Source organism: Notechis scutatus, chromosome 7 (assembly GCF_049901735.1).
Source record: "Notechis scutatus isolate UNSWTSFEM ecotype Mainland chromosome 7, rNotScu1.2, whole genome shotgun sequence".
NCBI classification, from domain to species: Eukaryota; Metazoa; Chordata; class Lepidosauria; order Squamata; family Elapidae; genus Notechis; species Notechis scutatus.
In genome coordinates, this window is record NC_142015.1 from 15,085,092 (window position 1) to 15,105,700 (window position 20,609).

Sequence of the window (20,609 nt, forward strand, 5' to 3'; positions counted from 1 at the left end):
TTGAGACCATAACCTACAGCTGCATCTTATTTGATTGATTTGATTTTTTTTGTTTTGTTATCTTGGGCCTCTGGAAAACATCATGCAAACCAGTGAAACATTACAACAACCCTGGGCAGGGTTGGAAGGGAAGCTGTCCTAGTTTGTGACATCCCCAAATATGAATTTGGAAACATCTTTTTAGAATACCCAATTTTGTTCAAAGGCAGCAATGCTTGTGAAGATCAGAGTAATCAGCCATCAAGAGTTCAAGTTTGATATTCTAAACCCCTCTCTTGACTTCAGCCGTTTTTGCCTTCTTGATACCTAGAATCACACAATTTTCTTATTTATTTGCCTTTTGCAGAAAAAAAAAAAACCCCACAGCTGGGGGACATCTTTTCCTCTCTGTAATAGCTCATTCCTCTACCTCTTTAAAAGCCTCATCAGATAGCAGATACAGATCCTTTAGCTCTGGCCCTGCTCCAAATATTCCTCTCTATCAGTGTGACTCCGTCCGTGGGAGGGGTGAGCCTCCCAAATGATGCAGCTCTTTTCTGAAGAGGCTGGGCTGGAGCTGTGCTTGCCACTTGGTTTTGCAGGCTTTGAATAACGGGTGATGAAGATTTCTACCTTCCTCAAACCGGCTGCCTCACCTCCCTGATTTCCTCTCTTGTCTCCACATCTCTGGACTCTCATTAGGCTGCCCCTGTTCTTGGAGGGGCCTGGCATCCAGCTCCGAGCGGGGTCGTTGCTACCCATCCGTGTCTGAGAGTTAATGCATATTGATGAGGGAGGCTGAGCCCACGGCTCGTTCAAGCTCTCTGCAAAGAGGAGAGGCAGTCCAGTAACTAGGAACAGCGCGCGCGGTGTTCCTCCCGCATAGACAGCTGCTGGCCTGTTCCTCTAGCCAGATTGGTTTTCCTTCCTTCCCTCCATCACTTGGGCCTTCCGGATGGGATGCTGAGGTGAGCGGAGTGTTGCCAGCACGCTCAGGTGCGTATTTGTGGAGGCTGGGTGGGCTAGGAGAACAGAGGTGTCTCCTGGGCAAGGGGCTTTAAAGGTGCTTTCTCCCATTGTCTGCTGCGAAAGGCCCAGCAGATCCTACCTTTTCAACTCCCCACATTAGGAGTCTTCCAAAGGCACAGCAGCTTCTCATTAGGGTGGGGTAATGTTGCGCCTCTGAAAAAAGGAAGGATGAGATGCTGAGAGTTCCTGACAGGTGCGTGCATGTTTAGGCAACTGGGGAGATACTGGAATGAGGACAGCGCCGTCTTTGTGTATGGGAAGAAGGTTGGTCTGTTTGGATGAAGGGATCTATAGGGGACTGCCTCTTTGCCTCGAGATTAAGGCTGCATTCCATGGCTCAGAGAAGAGAGATCTCTTTTGTTCGAGTGACAGCTGGACTGTGGGATACCAGACGTGTATTTGCACAGGTGGGAAATGTCTCCGTACATTGAATGGCTGGACCGAAAGGGAAGGAGAGTTGTGACCAGGGTTATTTGCAGAGAAACAAAGAGGTGGGGGGCTCTGCGATGAGGCCTGCGATATCTGAGCAGCCAGGTTTTTATTCAGGGGGCTGCATTGAGCAGGTGTAGGGGTGCCCTGTGTGGAGGACGCTTGGTTATTGAGCTGGGTTTATGGAGGTAACACCATTAGAGGCTTGTGATTTCTAGCTTGTGATTCTAGCATTTCTAGCATTAGACATGAGTGGGAAACCAACTGATTTTAGGACTGGGAAAAGGCTGGGATGCTTGCTTGTGAAGTGTGTGCGCGCGCGTGTTATGTGAGGACCTGTGTGGGAAGCTCTGAGAAAGAGAGTCAGGTATATAATATGATCTGCAGGAGCAGGTGGATGTACCTGCAAGGTGCTGTTTGGTTGGTGGGGAGACAGAAGGGATGTCTGCTGGAGTGACTGCTGGAGAAGCTGAACCATGCATCTCTGCAGAGGGATGCTGCAAAAGCAAAAACAGAAAGGGACGAGATCATGATTTGTAGGTGTTTTGCTTCTTCTTCATTGCTTTTTTGAAGATCAGCATTGATTGTTGCTACCTCTTGTAAAAGAAAACAAGTTTTTGGTGTCATCTTTCCTTAAATAGCATAATGATGATGTGAACTATACCAGGAAGTAATAGTTCAAAGAAGCTGGCCCAGGACTAAAATCAGGAACCACAATTTGGACAGGGCTTATTGATGACACTGGCCTCACTGGCCTTTTAGGAGCACCAGCCAAGCGAAATTCAGCTACCCTCACTCACATCATCATCCCTGGTGTAAACCTGTCTATGTTGTTATCTCGTGGTGCTATGCTATGCTACTGGATTATAAAGCTGCATCTCAGCTACCTCAGGTTGTTGCTGGCTGATGGGTCACCACCGCCAGACTAGTTCTGCTGTACTCAGCAAAAAAGGGAGCCCTGATGGTGTTTTCTCACCATCTTCTCAAACTTGCTGGCAGTTCTGTCCCAGGACAATGGATGGCAAGGCTTTTCCATCTAGAAATCAGATATATTTAAGGAACTGTCCTAAGAATAAATCATTCCAAAATTGAGTCAGTAATTACAAGTCATAATGTCTATTTCTCCACTCTTACTCTATAACATGAGCATGCATAATAGTGATATATTTAGTGGGGTTATTGTATGAAAAAGAAAGAAAAGGAAAGGAAGGAAGGAAGGAAGGAAGAAGGGAGGGAGGGAGGAAGGAAGAAGGGAGGGAGGGAGGGAGGAAGGAATAGGCCTATTGCACTTACTGAGCCTTTAATAAGCCTCTATTTAGTAATTCACTCTCCCTACATTGTGCTTTGCTTGTTTTGTTTGAGAGATGCTAAAATGTTAATTGCACGTTCCTAGATCTAAAACTCAGCTCCCTCTTCAAAGTCAGGAGAAGTTAAACAACAGAGTGGGCAGATGGCTCTGTTCTTTCCCAGTGGCAAATGTGACCTCCTGCTGGGTAGTGCATGGCATGAAACTTGCTGTACAAAGCTGAGTTCTTGGTTTGAAAATGTTGGGTGGACTATTCAGTTCAAATCCAGTTTAATAACAGATGTCAGAAGAAAGAGCCAGGAGCTTTGAGTGTACCCATCCGCTGTTACTAGGGTAGACTGTGCAGATATCTGACTTATTGGTTACTGTCTATGCTCTGTAACCAATTACATTACATTATATTATGATGTATTTTTGTTTATCGCAATAGCAATTATTTCTAAATTTGCATGGGCACGTATATATTGGCATATATTTATACATACACATGTCTTTTGTTTCCTTTTTCAATGCTGCAGTTCTCCTCTCTTTTTGGAGAAATTGAAGCAGCTACCTAAGTGACTTGCTTGCTATTTTCCATCTTACACTTGCCAAGATGCTTTTTCAATGGCTTCTAACTTACTGAAATGTAATATTTCTTTTTGCCCTTGCTCATCTTGGCTTTCAAGTTGACTGGCAATGAGCTACCATCGGGCCAATCCATCTAGCACAAAGCTGATGCAGCAAAGAGCCTTTTCCAACTTGATGTGATTGGGAAGAGGTCTTAAACTTCTAGAATTCCTAGCCTGCATAGAATTCTCGTTTTGGAAGATCTTGCCACCCCATTTCATAGAATGCATTGGACTCCTGCAGGTCAGACGGGAGATTTATCTTGCTTGTGTCTTCCCCTGTTGTGACACCTGGCTTGGTTTGCTTGTTGGAGTCTCCCAAATGTGCTTTCTCCATTCCTAGCATCACATGGACAAGCTACAGGACCATCAGTGAGGGATTTTGTAGTTGGGATGTTGAGAAATGTGTCCTGTCACAAATCGGCATGGTGTTGACCTTGGATGACTTTCTCTGTGTCAGTCTTTCTTCTTCTCCTTCAATGAGTCACCTCTTTTCAGACTCTGCTCTTAATTCATTGGCCAACAAAGAGCCAATAAGCAAGCAGGCAGCAATAACAAGGAAGACAGAGAGAAAGCTGCAGGTCCAGGAAGTGATTCCTGCAGCCCTTCGTTTGGGAGCGTAAGCTTTGGCACATGCCAATCCTCTTAACCTCTGTCACTGGGTGAGGAGTCTTCTTTAAATCTCCTGTCCCTGAGAAGGGGTTGTGCCGCTTCTCATGAACCCAGAAGCCATAAAACTTTCCTAAAAAGTTGCAGGAGAAGAACCTCAGATTAAGGTGGGACACTAATGTGTGTCCTCTTCCAAAATATGATGGGGAATGTGGCATGTTTTAGGACTTTTTTTTTTAATACAGAGATGAATCAAGGAAAATGGGTGGTTGTGCCAAGCAAATTTCATACTTGAATTCTTTTCCTTTGACGTTCACCTTCAGTTGTTTTTGTCACTTCATACTGACCAAAGGGAGTTGGAAGCTTATATAAAAGAAAGTAGTAATTGGAAGGCCAACTTGCATTTTGCTGCCTGTCCAGAAACTAACCATTTCCTTATATATGGAGGTCAGTGGGAGGTATAGGTAGTCCTTGACTTACAACAGTTCATTTAGTGACCGTTCAAAGTTACAACTGCACTAAAATGTGACTTATGACTGTTTTTCATAGTTATGACCTTTGCAGCATCCCCAGGTTCTTGTGATGAAAATTCAGATGCTTGGCAACTGGTTCACAGGTTTGTGATCTTCGCTGTGTCCCAGGTCCTGTGCTTCCCTTTTGCAACTTCTGACCAGCAAAGTCAATGGGGAAGCATGATTCGCTTAGCAACCAGGTTACTAATCTACCAACTGCAGTAGTTCACTTAACAACTATGGCAAGACAAGTCATAAAATGGGGCAAAAAGTACTTAACAAATCTCTCACTTAACAATGGGAATTTGGGGCTCTATTGTGGTTGCAAGTCAAGGACCGCCTGTAGTTAGAATAAAAAATGGAAGAGGTGGAAAGATCAGTGGTTGATCATGTGGGTGGCAGGGAGAATCTCTGAATGGCCACAATAGATTCAGGTCTGCTGAATCCAATGGAGGCCTCCTGGTAGTAGCCAGGTGGACAACAACGGTGTTGTGCTGTTTGCAAGAGTTCAGTAGAGGAATAAAGAAAGTGGTTGGTACTGTAGAGCAGTGATCCCCAACCTTTCCAGCCTTCCACAGTGGCAGTGACCGGGGGTGGGGGGGGGAGAAGGTGTGGTTCTGAGCGCACAGCAGCTCCATTTGTGCATGCAGTGGGCATGCATGCCTCCATTTGCCATTCACCCAGAGATGGTCTTCAGCAGGTTCTGACCAGTTCTGGAGATCCGGTAGTGGAAATTTTGAGTAGTTCGGAGAACCAGCAAATACCGCCTCTGACTGGCCCCGCCCCCATGTATTCTCCGCCTCCCGAGTCCCAGCTGATTGGCTGGGTCTTCTTTGGTTGCCCTGCACAGGAGAACGGAGCTGGAAAGCAGGTTAGTAGGGTGGGGAGAGAATGTGGATTTTACAGTATCCTTCCCCTGCCACGCCCACCAAGCCACGCCATGCCCTCCAACCTACTCCCACAGAACTGGTAGTAAACAAAATTGAATCCCACCACTGCACTCACCCAAACTGAGCTTTGGCCACGAGCTCCTGCCACTCGTGCATGTGAAGCTGCACGTCGCTTGCCTGGCTTGGTTCCAAATGGGCTGTGGCCCGGAGGTTGGGGACCCCATACATAAAGGTACAGAGGGGACTTACAGTGAGATGATGACATAAGAGACTGCACATAGGTGAGCTCCATCTGATAATTTTAAATTTTATTGCATAAATAAATATTGAGTAGGAGGGTTTTTTTATTGCAATACACAGCATCAGTATCAGCTATGATTTGCTGCCTTTGTAGTTTTTAACCATGAGGGTTGCAGGATCCAATTCGGTCACCTTTAACTGCTCTGTTAAAACAGGACATTGCTTGGGGTATATCATCACGGAGATAGTCTGCACTTCATACCCTAGTGATTATTAGTAATTGCATGACCCCTGTGGATGTCATACACTAGACTAGATAAATAAATAAATAAACTATGATTTGACTGCCGGAAGCTAAGTCTGCTGGAGAAGTGCAGCCTGCCGATAACAAAAAATGTAAACTAAAGGTGGAAATGTCTTATCTCACAAAACTTACTTTATTTCTCCCAGGTATAATCCAGGCAGCCAGTTAGTAAAGCTGAGAGTACTAATCGAAGCAGGATGGGAAAACAATTGAGAATATAATGAGTTGGAGGGCTGTAATTATTATTGAAATACTTAAAATGGTCTTCCCAAAAGGACTTCTGTTCTATAACAGAGCAATAGGGATGTTAGACCTTCGGACCTCAGCGCTTTGGCAGAATTGCCCAGGTAAAGAGGATTCTTCAGCTATAATTACACTTCCTAGCCTGCAGTGATACATTCATCCCACCATATTGCTAAGAAGAGATTCTTATCCTATGTTTTCCTGCTAGCCCTGAGGAATGTTGCCTTTGTAGAGAAAAAAAAAAGAGGCAGGACAGAAATTTTTGAAAAAAGTTCTCTTTTCTAACTTTTGTCTTTTTTTATTTCCTGTGTCTTGATATTTGTAGAGGCTAGCCTGTTATTCTATTTCTATTTCTAAACCAGACTGGTGTAAAACCTTCTTGGCTAATCATCTGATTACTGAACATGAAATTCCCAATTGCCCAGGGATTCCAGGTAAAGGAATATAGGCTTTAGACTGAACAGAGATGATTAAGTAGATAGGATGAAAATGATGATATGGTTTTGATCCATGAAAGAATAAGGCAGGGAAAAGAACCAACAAAATAATAACTTCTTTGACCAATAGAAACTTGAGCCTCATCCAGGAAGACGGGAATTATCTCAACTAACATCTGAAGATATAACAGGTGCCCAGGAAGGTGGTTTCTTTAATTCATTGTTTCTATACTTGAAATATTTAATCCTTGTAAAAGGTGTTTAATCTCTTTGTCATCCTGCTCCCATAGTTATGTCAATGACTTTACAAGAACTTTCCCACAGCCCACCCACTTTGGTGATCAGAGTTCTGAGTAAAGTTTTCCAATTGTGGTTCCTCAATTCTGTTCTCCTTGGTGGTTGCCACATCTAAAAAAATGATTCTTTGCTTTTCAATGATTGTGATAGTATAGAACAGGGGTGGGCAACTATGGCCCTTTTATGAATTATGGACTTCAACTCCCAGAATTCCTGAGCAAGCCATGCTAGCTCAGGAATTTTGGGAGTTGAAGTCCACAAGTCATAAAGGGGCCATAGTTGCCCACCTCTGGTACAGAAGGTGTAGTGTGTTCTAGATCAGGGGTTGCCAACCTTTTGGACCTCAGGGACCACCAAATTCATAATTTTAAATCCCACGGACCACTAATATGAATGTTGACTGATGGTGACTTGCTGATGTTGGTGGGAAAGTTGGTCCCATATTCCAGAGTTGCAGCAGTCACAGGACTGGCCCTTTGGTCATCCTGGAGCAACTGCTCCTCTACCCAGGTGCACCAGCCTGCCATGGACTGGAGGAGCTGCTCTGGGATGACCAAAGGGCCAGTCCTGTGAATACTGCAGCTCTGGAATATGGGACCGACTTTCCCACCAACATCAGCAAGCCACCCCGGGGTGGATGTCCATCCCCTGCCATTGGTTTTACCTTCCAGTTCCAGCTCATGTGGCTCTACTCAAGGTAAGGTTTGCGCTCGGCCGAAGGGTGGGGGCCAGCCGGTGGGCAGGCTATGTGGGTGCTGCAGCCTTGTGTTCCCATGCAGCCTGGATTAATTGCTTGGGAGTGTGTGTTTGGGGAGGGGGGCATTTCTCTGTGGCTCACCAAAATTTTCTCACGGACCATCAAAGGTCCTCAGTCCACCGGTTGGCGACCACTGCTCTAGATGGTAATCACTCCATAAGTGAAAGACCGTAACATTTTAACACCACCATTTTCAAGAATAAAAGTGTAATTCTTGCATAGTTAAATGTCTATGGAGATTCTCAGTTATCCAGATCATGATTGTCCCAAAGGTGCTTTTTCAAGAGACAACTGGACTTTCTTGTTTTTCCTTGAAGATGTTTCACTTCTCATCCAAGAAGCTTCTTCAGCTCTTGCATAGATGCCATTAGTATTACTAGGGTTGGATAGATAGATGTTCAGACTGGATTGGCATTTTTGTCTACCTATTGAGTCCTTCCCAAGGACCTGAGAAAAGCAGATGTGAATGTTTGATGCTGCTAAGGGTATTGTCACAGATTGTAAGCTGTTCCAAGTCAAGCTGCCTTTCGAAATTGATTGATGGTGATTTTATCAGTGCTGATGTTCCATGCCTTCATTGCAAGAACATTTCTTGCAATTTAACCCTTTTAACTGGGGGTATGGAGACTATCTAAATGGAATGCCTGCACTGAGAGATATACAATACTGCTTCTTTTCCATCCCATGCTGCTGCTCCCCTCCTAAAGATGACCACAGATCACTAATGCAGCACGGACACCCCAAATTTGGTTTTTAAAACAGTGCTTGTAAACTGTCAAAGAGGAGCTGTAAGGAAGACCATCTGGGAAATTCATAGATTTCAGTCTGAGTCTTCCAACCTGACAATCAGTTGCTTGTTCAAATGATCCTGGCTTCCAGAAAAGTTGCAGAATGCTTTAAATTCATCTGCAGATCCTCGAAATGGTAACAACAGTTGTTTCTTTGTGCCCCAAGATTGGGAGGGGGGGGGGCGAGAGGGGGAGTTGTCACAGCAACAGATCTGCAGCCCAATCACGATGCCTTTTCTTTGCAGTGACTGTGGTGACAATAGAGCAATTTTAATCCAGAAGGAGAGCCGAGGCGCCTATCCATCAATCAGCAAAGAAATCTAGATGGAGCCAGCAGTTCCAGCAGGCAACCTTTTTAAAAAGCTCTGGTTTACAGAACTTTGCCTTCGTCCCAGGCTGTGTCTGGGGTGATGAATTTGTCTGCTAGATGGCAATATTCAAATAAGTTAATGGTTCCCTTCGGAAATTAAATTGGTTCAGCCTTCCCCGCCCTTGCCCCTTAAATTTATCAAATCAAAGCAGAATGCTTGGAGGCAATATGGATTTAGCTGGCAGAGGAACCTTCAGAGGCAATATTATTTATTACTGCCAGCGTCAAGCAGCTGCAACTCAGCTCCTGCAAGGGACTCAAATGTCTTTTCTTAAGGTGGATTATTGTAGGCAAGATCATACTTTTCAATTAAGGCAACTTGTGAATCTCCCTCTTCACAACATTGTGAATCTGCAGCATTGTCTTTGCTTTAAAGCTAGGTTTCCCTGGATATTAAATTGTACACGAATCCAGTTGCTTAAATTAGAGCTGGATTTCCCCTCATGTCCTTGAGCTTGAGAAGTTGAGTCACCAGAGAATTGCTGCAGAGGGAGGATAATTCTTCTTTCTTTTTGATTTTGATAAAAAAAAGATAGCATTTTGGCCACCAAGGTGGATTTGGCTCTGAACTTTAGCTCAATAAAATTAAGCTGGTGTTTTCAAATATAGAATTGCCCAAGCATTTCCCTTCTTCCTTTTTGTGACAGGGTGGTGGTGGGTGGGTGGGGGTATTGTTATCCTGGTTCAAGACAATATTCGGCAAAATATATGGTTTTCTGTTCCTCACCGAATGGGGCTGATTGCAACTATGCTGGATAATTTCAGAGAATCATTGTTTGCTTGGTTTTGTTGGAAGAAATATCCGTCTGGTTACGTTCCAAGCTGGGAGAATGACACTGGAAACATGGAGGCTGATTGGAAAGATGGTTTAATGATGAAGCAGAGCCACTAGGCAAGTGTCATTCTGGGTAGCTGACCACATGGATTTGAGAGAGAAGGGTTTTTATACCTTCTCTTGGGTTTTGCACTTCAGCTTCCTGTTCCTGTGCAAGAACATGTATTCTATTGGCTATTGTCAGACTCCAATGGTGCCATGTACGAATGTTTGTCTTAGCTAAACTTGGTTGAAGTTTGGCTGATAAAATGAAGGGGCTTGTTGGGCAATTTCTATTGTGGCTGAGGGCTATCCCTACCTTTGTTCAGATCTTGCTACAGGGAGTAATGGATGATCAAATCTGCATTTCTAAACACTGGCCTCAGTATCTGCTTGTGGGGCTCTGAGTTTCTGTCTCCCTTAAGATTTTTATTTCTCTTTTAGGTGAAATATTTTATCCTGCCTTTTAAAATATTTCTCAACATATTTCATTCTTCTAGGAGAGGGGTGGGTGCTAACTTTCTACAGTTTCAAAGGACATACAGAAGAGCATCCTCCACTTTCTAGCTTAACCATAAGACTGGATGAAGAGGTATGTCTTAGATTGGTGCTGAAAGCTTTAAAAAGCTTGGTAGTCAGTTGTAACAAGCAAGGAAGAAATTGTATTATCAAGAAGTATTGGGTATCTTATCAGGGTTTTTTCCTGTCTCTCCTTCCTTTTTCTCCTGTTATTTTCAGCAGCAAAAACTTCTATGGTAACTAAACACCAGGAAGCAAAAGCTTTGCTACACTTGCATAAAAGTGTTTTCCTGAAAAAGATGAACCAAGATAATTGGAACCTAGGATAATTTTTTCACCCCATGCAATGGGACAGAAGCAATGCTCTTACTGTTGGGACCAAGGTTGACTTGTTACGACTGTTGCCTTATTCATGTTCCTTCTCTTGCAGAGGCCACCCTTCTTCCATTTGCCAGTCCAACATGGAAGCCCCACTTGTAAGCCTGGATGAGGAGTTTGAAGATCTGAGGCCATGCTACATAGCGGATAGGGAAGAGAAAGCTCATTATTTCTATGGCTCTACAGCTCAGCTCTTGGAAGATCCTTCTCTTTCTGAGCTCGAGAACTTCTCTTCTGAGATCATCAGCTTCAAGTCCATGGAAGATTTGGTCAATGAATTTGACGAGAAGCTCAACATTTGCTTTCGGAATTACAATGCCAAAACAGAGAACTTGGCTCCCGTGAAAAACCATTTCCAGATCCAGGAAGAAGAGGAGAATCTGCAGGATGAAGAGTAAGTCACAAGATGTGAACAGTCACAGAAAAATTGTTCCTGGTTAGCACTTTCTCAGTGTTTTCTCCCTGAAGACATCTAATAGAACACCTACTGAGTCAAAGAGATTCCAACTTTTTGTCTTCCTTTTTATTATTTTTATTTCCCCTTTATTGAACATGATTTATTTTTAGGTCCCCTTTATTGAAATTGAATTATGGACTCAAATTATTTGAAGGGCTCCAAATTGAGAAAATCTAACTTGGTATAAAGCATCTGTTCAGATAGATGCAAAATTGTGTCCATTAAAAACAAAACATCCCAAAGATACAATTGTGTTTTTGGGCAACTGTTAAAGAAAACAGCTGCAAGTGGATGTGAAAACAAGAAACAGTCCAAAAATTCAAACAAAGGAGCAAAATTAAATTGATAGATTCTTCCTTTCTTAGTGTAACAATTGTTGTATTATTTGGTTTTTATTTCCTAGATCAGGGGTCCCTGGTCCGCAACCTATTAGGAACTGGGCTGCGCAAGTGAGCAAAGCTATATCTATGCATGTGCAGGATCTAGGTAGCACATGAAACTACGGCCCTACCGATAGTTCTTGACTTACTATTATTTGTCCACAATGGTTCAAAGAGGTGACAGCCTCTGGAGAAGTGATTTATGACCTGTCCGTGAAGTTGTGACCATGACACCACCTCTGTGGTCACATGATAGCAATCCAGACCCTTAGCAACTGGCTCTCAATTATGACCAGTTGCAGCATCCTGCAATCACTTGATCACAATTTGCAACCTTCCCAGCTGGTTTCCAACAAGAAACATTAATTGGGGAAGCTGGATGTGTTTAACAATCACAGTAAACATTGTCCTAAAATTGGATCTGTTCCTGTGATGACTCATTTAACAACCATATCACCTAGTGACCAAAACTCCCATCCAAATTGTGGTTGTAAGTTGAGGGCCACCTGTATTACTATAATAATAATAATTTCTAAATTTGCAGCTTTACAGATGAATTAGCATAGGCAACTTTTGTGCAAATTTGTGTTGGCCTGGTACATTTCTGCTTTTATCACTAATTAGCTAAACATTAGTGGCCACATTAAGGTGGCAGATGGTTTAGATTGGGGGCCAGATCCAGCCAGTGGGGTGCTTAGATCTGGAAACATTGAAGCCCACAGTGCCTGTGCCAGTGAAAACGGAACTCACGTGCTGCCCTCCACAGCTCCATTTTCACTAACAGAGGGTTGCAGGAGGCCATTGCAACCGAAAATGGACCTCGGGAGCCCATTTTCTCCGGCAGAGCGCTTGGGCCACTACAAGTGCCCCCCAACACGAGTGACATCATGTGACATCACCACACCCATCCTGGCCACACTCACTCTGGCTCCCTGAGATCAAACACAACCCCGATGTGGCCCTCAATGAAATTGAGTTTGACACCCCTGGTTTAGATGCTACTTTTACTATTTCACAGTGATCAGTGTGCATGGTTTATGCAAATTTGGGAGGCCGGAGGGACCAGCAACAGTTGATTTTCTGTCCAAGAAAATCCAATATCTCTTTCACAAACAGAGGCATGAGGAACAGATTTTCCTAATTTTTGTCCTTCTGGTTGTTGCTCTCTAACTGACCTGCTGTACTCCACGCAGCTGGGAGGATTTGGGTTTTTCTTTCTCTCTTTCTTTTGGCTTGATCCCAGATACGCAGTTGTTTGCTTTTTACTTGAATAGACGCATTGTTTACTGTTATAAAGACATGTGAACAGATGTGAACTTTTCCAAAACCGGGATATTAAAAATACATTATTTGATAACACTCTAGGTATGGTTCTACACTTGCAAAAATCAGCCAGTAGACTTGTTAATGGGAGAGCCGGATTCTAGTGAAGGTTACCCCATAGAATGGGGTACTGATATTGCTCTTTGAAATGCAACTCTCCTATTTGGGGAAATAAACTGGATTTGCTTGCCTCCAAGCCTAGCCCAGACATATGAATCTCAGGTTGTTAGATCAAGACTGCCCATCTTCTGGTCTTTAGGAGATTGGGCCATAATCCCCTTAGTTCCCAAAAGACTCCCTCCTTTTGGCTTCTGAGCAGAGATCATTCAAGTTCCTTTCTTTTGATGGGAAGTCTCAGAATATTAGCCTGCACTCTTCAGATTTAAAATAAGAACCAGTGGAATCCAGTTGAATCATCGTTACTGTCAGGACCAAACAGGCTGATGATTCAGGAGGTGCAAATTCTATTGTAGTCATGGCTGAATCTGAAACAGAGAACCTGCAGCTGTACTATCATGGATCTGGCTCAGTTTTCACCGTCTACTTGTCCGTCTCTTGGGGTTTGAATGACGGAAGACTGGAAATTGCCACTCAATCAGCCAGCAACTGCCCTTGGTTTTGGGGCGGGACTTTACTTGTTCCATCACACTGTAAGTGAAGATCTGCCATTTGAGTTCTTTTGAGTGAACAGCAGCCCTGAGCCATAACATGACAATTGCCTTAATAATGACAGATATTATATAAAATCACACAGGCAGCTCTATAAACACAATTCTATAAAATGGAATAAGAGCCCCCACCTTAAGCAAAGCCCTCGGCTATCATCAGATCCACAAAATTCACAAAATAGATTTATTTTGCTTTGTAAGGTTGCCACTGTATAAGTAATGTTAGTATGAATAACAATGTTTAATAACAACAATCATAGCAATAATATCCTGGCATAAGAGACAGATAAACAGTGCTTTTTCTAGTCCATGACTAGAAAACAAAGACAACCAAAAATATATCATTCAAACTCACAGACAGAAAAAGAAAAACAAATAGATTTGTTTGGGAAAAAAATAAATCAATACAGATAAATAGATAATAGATAAATAGGGTATCCATTTATTTATCTGAATAAATCTATCTAAAGTAGAGAATGATAACTCAAGAGAGATAAACATTTACATACCAATCCAAAGAGACAATCAAAAAGCCAAAAAGAAAACAGAAAGACCAAAACACCTCATCACCAGCAATCAACACCCAGATAAGCAAGGATCAACACCACAATCATCACTGGACCAACAATCAAGGAGCAAACAATACCCAATGAAGAAACCATCAACTCAGACAAACAAGCTAGCAGTAAACAACAGCCTAATCAAGGTAACACTAAGACCACAATCACCAACAATGACAGGGCAAACCACAATGTAATATGAGAACAAACCTCACTCTTTTACTAGAATTAAAGATTTTACCTATTTGGGCTCAGAAGTGTCTGCATGCAAATAAAACCAAGTTCAGAAAGTATAAAGCACCCCACAACTCAAACTTGAGCTACAAATACTTTCTTCAATCAATCAATAATCAATCAATAGTTTTCAAAAGAGGCTAGTAACAAAGGACAGGTTTTCCATTTCTCTCTCTCTAATATCTATTTATCTTAATTAGGGTGACTTATTTCATTTCTTTTTCATTATTTTCCAAGGGTCAGATAATGCTGGCTTTAAGAGACTAATGGAATAGGACTCACTTTCTGCTCCTCTCCTTTTCCTCATGAGAGGTGAGGACAATCCCTGTTTCTGTTCACTGAGTCACTGTTTATTATATGCTCCCATAACCTTTTTCTGGTGTTTTTATGAACAATGTGATGAAACACATAATGAGAGATGTCTGCTACCCATAAATATGAAGATGCAGATCAAAAGGCACATTGTGATGCTTCTATCTGGAATTCTATCTGGAATGGGGTGATCAGTCATGAGTGATATTTCAAGGATATTTTAGGAATCTGTTAGAAAATAGATTATAGAGATTATAGAGAAAAAGAGATTAATATTTTTATTCATGGACTAAAACAATCTTTATTTAATTTATTTAATTTATTTTTTATTTAATTTTAATTTAAAACAATTATAACTTCAAAAAAAGGCAACTATGATCTTATAAACAACGATCTCTCATCCCTTGATTGGCAATTTCTATTCACTGGATGCAATACTGTAGAAGACCATTACAACATATTTTTACTTAAAGTCAAAAGAGTCATCAAACTATATGTACCATTAACAACTCCCAAAACCAGAAAAAACCATAACAATAAGGAAGCTTCAATCCAAAAAGAAATCACTTTGGCGGAAAAACAAATCTGGTCACGTTGCCAACTTCAAAAGCCGATACAAAAATTTATGCCACCAGATAAAAACTGAATGCACTAATTATCACATTAAACAAGAAGAAAACCTTCTACCCACCAATTCCACCCGCGCTTTCTACAATTTTGTAAACAACAAACTAAAAAACTCAAGGTCCATCCCACCCCTGAAAGGACCTAATGGTAAAGACTGTAACGACGACACTATTAAAGCCAACATCTTTAACACATTCTTTGGCTCAGTATATGTAAACAGCAATGGATCATGCCCAGTATTTCCTAGTCGAACCGCAGACAACTACAATGATCTAATACATATCGATTTTACAGAAGACAATGTTGAAAAAACACTACGTAATCTAAAACCATCTCTATCTGTTGGACCGGACGGAATATGTGCCTGCTTCTTAAAAAAGCTATCCACTGCCATAGCAGAACCTCTAAGCATAATCTTTCAGGACCAGCTCCTTGCCAAAACTATGGTCACAAGCCACAGTCATCCCCATCTTCAAAAAGGGAGACCCCCAGCCTAGTTGAAAATTACAGACCAATCTCTTTATGCTGTGTCATCTGTAAAGTCATGGAATCAATTATTAACCAATCCATCATCCTTCACTTAGAAACAAACAACCTACTCTCTGATAAACAATTTGGTTTCAGGAAAAAACTATCCTGTAATCTGCAACTCTTACACTGCAAAAACATATGGACCACACAACTCGATCAGGGCAAAGCAATAGACACAATCTACATAGACTTCTGTAAAGCCTTTGATTCAGTGGTACACGACAAACTACTCCTAAAACTAAAATCTTACGGTATCTCTGGACACCTGCATAACTGGATAGAAGCATTCCTGCCAAACAGACAACAAATGGTCAAAATTGGGAGTGTCCTATCAAATTCTGTACCTGTCAACAGTGGTGTCCCCCAGGGCAGTGTTCTAGGACCAACTCTTTTCATACTCTACATAAATGACCTCTGTGATCATATCAAGAGCAACTGCGTTCTCTTCGCTGATGATGTAAAGCTATTTAACACCACAGACAATACTGCTACCCTTCAAAAAGACCTTGACTATGTATCAGAATGGTCAAACAAATGGCAACTTCAAATCTCAACAAATAAATGCTCTGTCCTACATATTGGCAAAAAAAATCAGAAGATAAAATACAGGCTGAATAGTCAAGACCTTGTTGATGATCCAAACTCTGTCAAGGATCTTGGAGTACTCATCTCTAATGATCTAAGTGCTAGAGCCCACTGTAACTGCATAGCCAAAAAGCCATTAAGAGTTGTTAACCTAATCTTACGTAGTTTTTTCTCTGGTAATATTACACTAATAACTAGAGCATACAAAACATTTGCTAGACCAATACTCGAATACAGCTCATCAGTCTGGAACCCACATTACGTATCTGATATTAACACAGTTGAGAAAGTCCAGAAATATTTCACAAGAAGAGTTCTCTACTCCTCTACTCGTTGCAGAATACCTTATGCCACCAGACTTGAAATTCTAGACCTAAAACACCTAGAACTACGCTGCCTTCGGTCTGATCTAAGTATAGTATATAAAATCATACATTGCAATGTCCTACCTGTCAATGAATACTTCAGCTTCAACAATAACAACACAAGAGCAAACAATAGATACAAACTCAAGGTTAATCGCACCAAACTTGATTGCAGGAAATACGACTTCAGCAACAGAGTGGTCAATGTCTGGAATACTCTATCTGACTTTGTGGTTTCTTCCCCAAACCCCAAAAACTTTAACCTTAGACTGTCTACTATTGACCTCACCCCTTTCCTAAGAGGTCTGTAGGGAGCATGCATAAGCGCACCAACGTGCCTACGGTCCCTCTCCTATTGTTTCTTTTATTTCTTTTATTTTTCTTATATGTATCCATGTATTCATAACTATGTTTTTACTTATACCTATTATCTTGTAAGCAATTGACAAAATGAATGAATAAATAAATAAATCTATGCACAAGATCCTCTGACGTTCTTATTTGTCCCACTTCCTGGTAGCTATGTTTCCATAGAATTATTTTCTCTTTGATTTGTTCAGGACATTTCGGAGGGAATAGACATGGAACCAGAAGCTAATATCTGAAGAAAACATATTCAATAAATAGAATTGGATTTAGAATTTAATTCGTAACTGAGCCAGGAGACCTCAGAGTGGCCTGAGGTGATATGACACATCTTTAGACAGCTCACATTCTTTGCAATTTTGCTCCTTGGCTATCAAAACATAAATAATAGAGATCAGTCTCACAATATTGAAAATAATGTATTGCTGTTGACTTTCTTCCCCAGAGTAGAGAGATGAAATTAAGAACAGAAATGTTGCAAACATCCTGATGGTTACAAGTAAAGGAAGGTCCCGTCCCCCCGTGTTTTCTGATTCTTGTGTTAAAATTCATTCAGTCTTTAATTAGCAGATCCTAAAGCAACAAATTCTGTTTGTAGAAGATCTGGATTAGATTAGGAATCCTTCCAAATGCAAGCTTTACACAGATCCAAGACTGGTGTTTCCCTGAATGATTCTAGAGTATTCTAGTGGTGGTCATGTGAAGTCTGTTTAACTTTAGAAAGTAATTGGCATGGTTACTGCTTCAGAGAAAACATGACATCTGCATTTCTGCATTTCTTTTTTAGCTGCAGTGTGTGAACTGTTGTCTTATTCCATTTTCTTCCCCCTCCTTTCCTTAAACAAAAGTATTGGGATGTTTTGCTGCCTGTTCTGTTTGGCTTTATTGCAGGTCTGCAAAGTAGTAAACACAGCAAGGGGAAGAAGCAGACAGGATACCAACCATTATTAATGCTGGTCTGCTGGTTAATGGGAGAATATGTACAAGGACTCAAGATAAGAAAAGTGAAGACCCTCATGATGCACTATGAAGTTGTGCAAAAATATTGCCGTTGGGGGAAACAAAACCAGTGCCTCTGTAAAAGGGACATTATATCCACTTTTGTGAAGCTATGCTTAATATGAAGTAATGTCAAAGTAAAAAAAAAAGCATGCTGGATACTTTAAATTCAGTCCATTATTTCTTAGCTGAGAAATATTTTTAATGTTCAACTCCTACTTGAAAACCCTCCTCTCTCTCTTTTAATACCATTGAGCTAGGTCTGGACCAAGTCGTCTTAGAATTCAAATTAAATTAGGTCTTACACATGTTTAGCTTGGATGTATTTATATGAGGGGTCCTTGGTGCTCTTTGAGCTTTTTTTGATGACGTTTCATTACCCAAACTAGGTAACATCATCAGTGCACTTCATGCTATATTTGAACTCTGTAGACCAAGCTAATAGCCTTGAGGGAAGCAACTCTACTTTCAAGACAGATTCTCTATATTAACACTTCTTGCTCTCTTCTGCAGGGTCTGGGATGCTCTAACGGACAATTACATCCCATCCATCACCGAGGACTTGAGGGATCCCAACATTGAAGTGCTCAATGGCAATATCTCTGACACAGAGGTACTTACCTGAATGAGCCTGTCTCAACCTTCCCCTCCATTACTCATAAGATAAAACAGGGGTCATGCTGGTGCTGAAGCTCTATTTGAAATCCAGCAAACAGGAATGGCTGTCTTAGAAGTTAAAATAACATGTGGCTGTCTTTTCACAAAGCAGAACCTAAGAATATGCCAAAAATCCTTCCTGGATAGCCATACAGACTTCCCAATTTTCCATAAATAATATTATTTTCATGCTTATGTTGGGTATTCTTAAAAAAAATAGACACTCCCGTTCCTTCCTTCTCCTCTATCTGTTTCTTTTAAATCTGAAAAATATGAGTGGGATTTAGCTGGCACTGGTCTGTTTCAATTAACACAGAACCATTTCATAATGTACAGTAGCTTTCATTGTTGATGTCTGGCCTCTATTATCAGTAAGCCAGTTGATGCTCTGCACTACAGCTCCCCTTAATGCAACTTTGCAGTGTTCCCAGCCACAATGGGAATTGGATATCTGAAGGGCACCAGACTGGGGAAAGTGATTTTAGTGAGATGGGTTTTAAGTTCTGATAGAGAAGCTCAGTGTCCCAGCTGTGGTGGAGATTTGGATGTTTGGGAGAAGAAAAAAAATCTCTTACCTAATCTGTGGGGTTTGTGTGTGTAGCCTAAAAGGCTTAATTGGACCCTTCTCTTCTTTATGCCACAACAATCTTTCTTTGAATAAAATTCCTGGGTATGATTTTCCTCCCAGGCAAGCATTTCTCATAACTACAATAGTCTTTGAGAAGGCTGAAACCATTTTTGGGGTACTGCTTTGAAGGAATCTGGTTTTGAGGGATGTGTAATGGGTACCAAACATTCATGAGCTCCAAGGAAGGATCATTACATATACAAAGCTCTTTGTTGGATCCAGACTAGATATAAATGTCAGTGTCCAGTGAGTGACCAGATTCCATTGGCAGGAAAACATCAGCCCTTCTCTCTTTTTCCCCCTAGCCTCCTTTTGCCAACATGCACCAGGCAGGCTCGGCAGACAGTCGAGATCTTTAGATGGGCTTTTATTTTGTCAGCCCAAGGGCAGAGGAGGGAAGGGGCTTGGAATGGTATGTAGGAAATCTGTCTCTGCAGCATCCATTGCTTGCCAGCGAGCAGGCAATGAGGAGGTGGTGGCAGGCAAGTGGGCTGGGCCTCAGGAACCACAGGGAAGGCAGCGGGAAAGGCAGCGGGGAAAGCACGCAAGCTGGCTGGGCAATGTGGGAGGCAGCTAGGCCAGGATTCGCGCCTTGCTGCTTGCCTGCTTGCCCAGGCTTATTTGGGCGCTCAGCTGGGTCGTGTGGAGAGACCTACGTGAGCGCGGAAGGCAGGCAAGTTGGCTGGGCCACATGGGAGGCAGCTAGTCTGGGATTTGGGCCTTGCTGCTTGCAGTGACTCACCTAGGCAGGTCAGGACACCTCAGCTGGGCCACTTGGAGAGTGCCGCGTGGGATGCAGCAGAAGCCAGGCAAGCTGGCGGGCTCTCAGAGACTGTGTGGCCGAGGCAAATGAGGGAGCCAGACGGAGTGCAGCAGCCTTTATGCCAGGTGAGCAGAGGAGATGAGGAGCGACTGGGAAGGGCGGGTCAGGGGCCAGCCAGTGGTTGGATTTTGCTGGTCCTCTGAACTGCACAAAATAGTAACTACCGGTTCGCCTGAACCAGCTGAATCCCACCACTGCTTAGAGCCCATCAGATCCTTCAGGATCCTTAAAGATCCAACCTGGAACTAAGGAGAAATTTTCTGACACTGAGAACGATTAGTCAACAGAACAGCCTGCCTTCCAGAGTTGTGGGAGCGCCATCACTGGAGTTTTTCAAGAAGAGATTGAACAGCCATTTGTCTGGAATGAAATAAGGGCTCCTGCCTTAGGCAGGGGATTGGACTAGATTTCTTACAGCTCTACAATTCTATGTAGGGCACTGCTGGAAGAGGCAATGGTAAGCCAGGACCCCTTCCAGATTGTTGAGTGCTGAGATGACCCTTGCATCAGCCAACATCATGCAGTGTGGACTTCCCATTCCAGCCAAGATGGCACTTCGGTATGTCACCCTTGCAGGAAAGGCAA

At 42.3% G+C, this 20,609-nt stretch overlaps 1 protein-coding gene across 6 annotated transcripts in view; it reads left to right on the forward strand.

Moving 5' to 3' along the window:
- Nucleotides 1-790: 790 nt before the first annotated feature.
- FEZ1 (fasciculation and elongation protein zeta 1) overlaps nt 791-20,609 on the forward strand; it is a 44,864-nt gene continuing 25,045 nt past the window's right edge. Inside the window, exons 1-3 of one of the 6 annotated variants that reach the window (XM_087969734.1) lie at nt 791-975; nt 10,562-10,903; nt 18,430-18,529. In XM_087969734.1, coding sequence (XP_087825860.1) covers nt 10,593-10,903; nt 18,430-18,529 — 411 coding nt within the window. In that variant the 5' untranslated portion in view covers nt 791-975; nt 10,562-10,592. Of the gene's footprint in view, nt 976-1,394; nt 1,416-10,561; nt 10,908-18,429; nt 18,530-20,609 lie in introns of those variants that run through there. The other 5 variants (XM_026671308.2, XM_087969736.1, XM_087969733.1 and 2 more) reach the window with 5 other exon arrangements.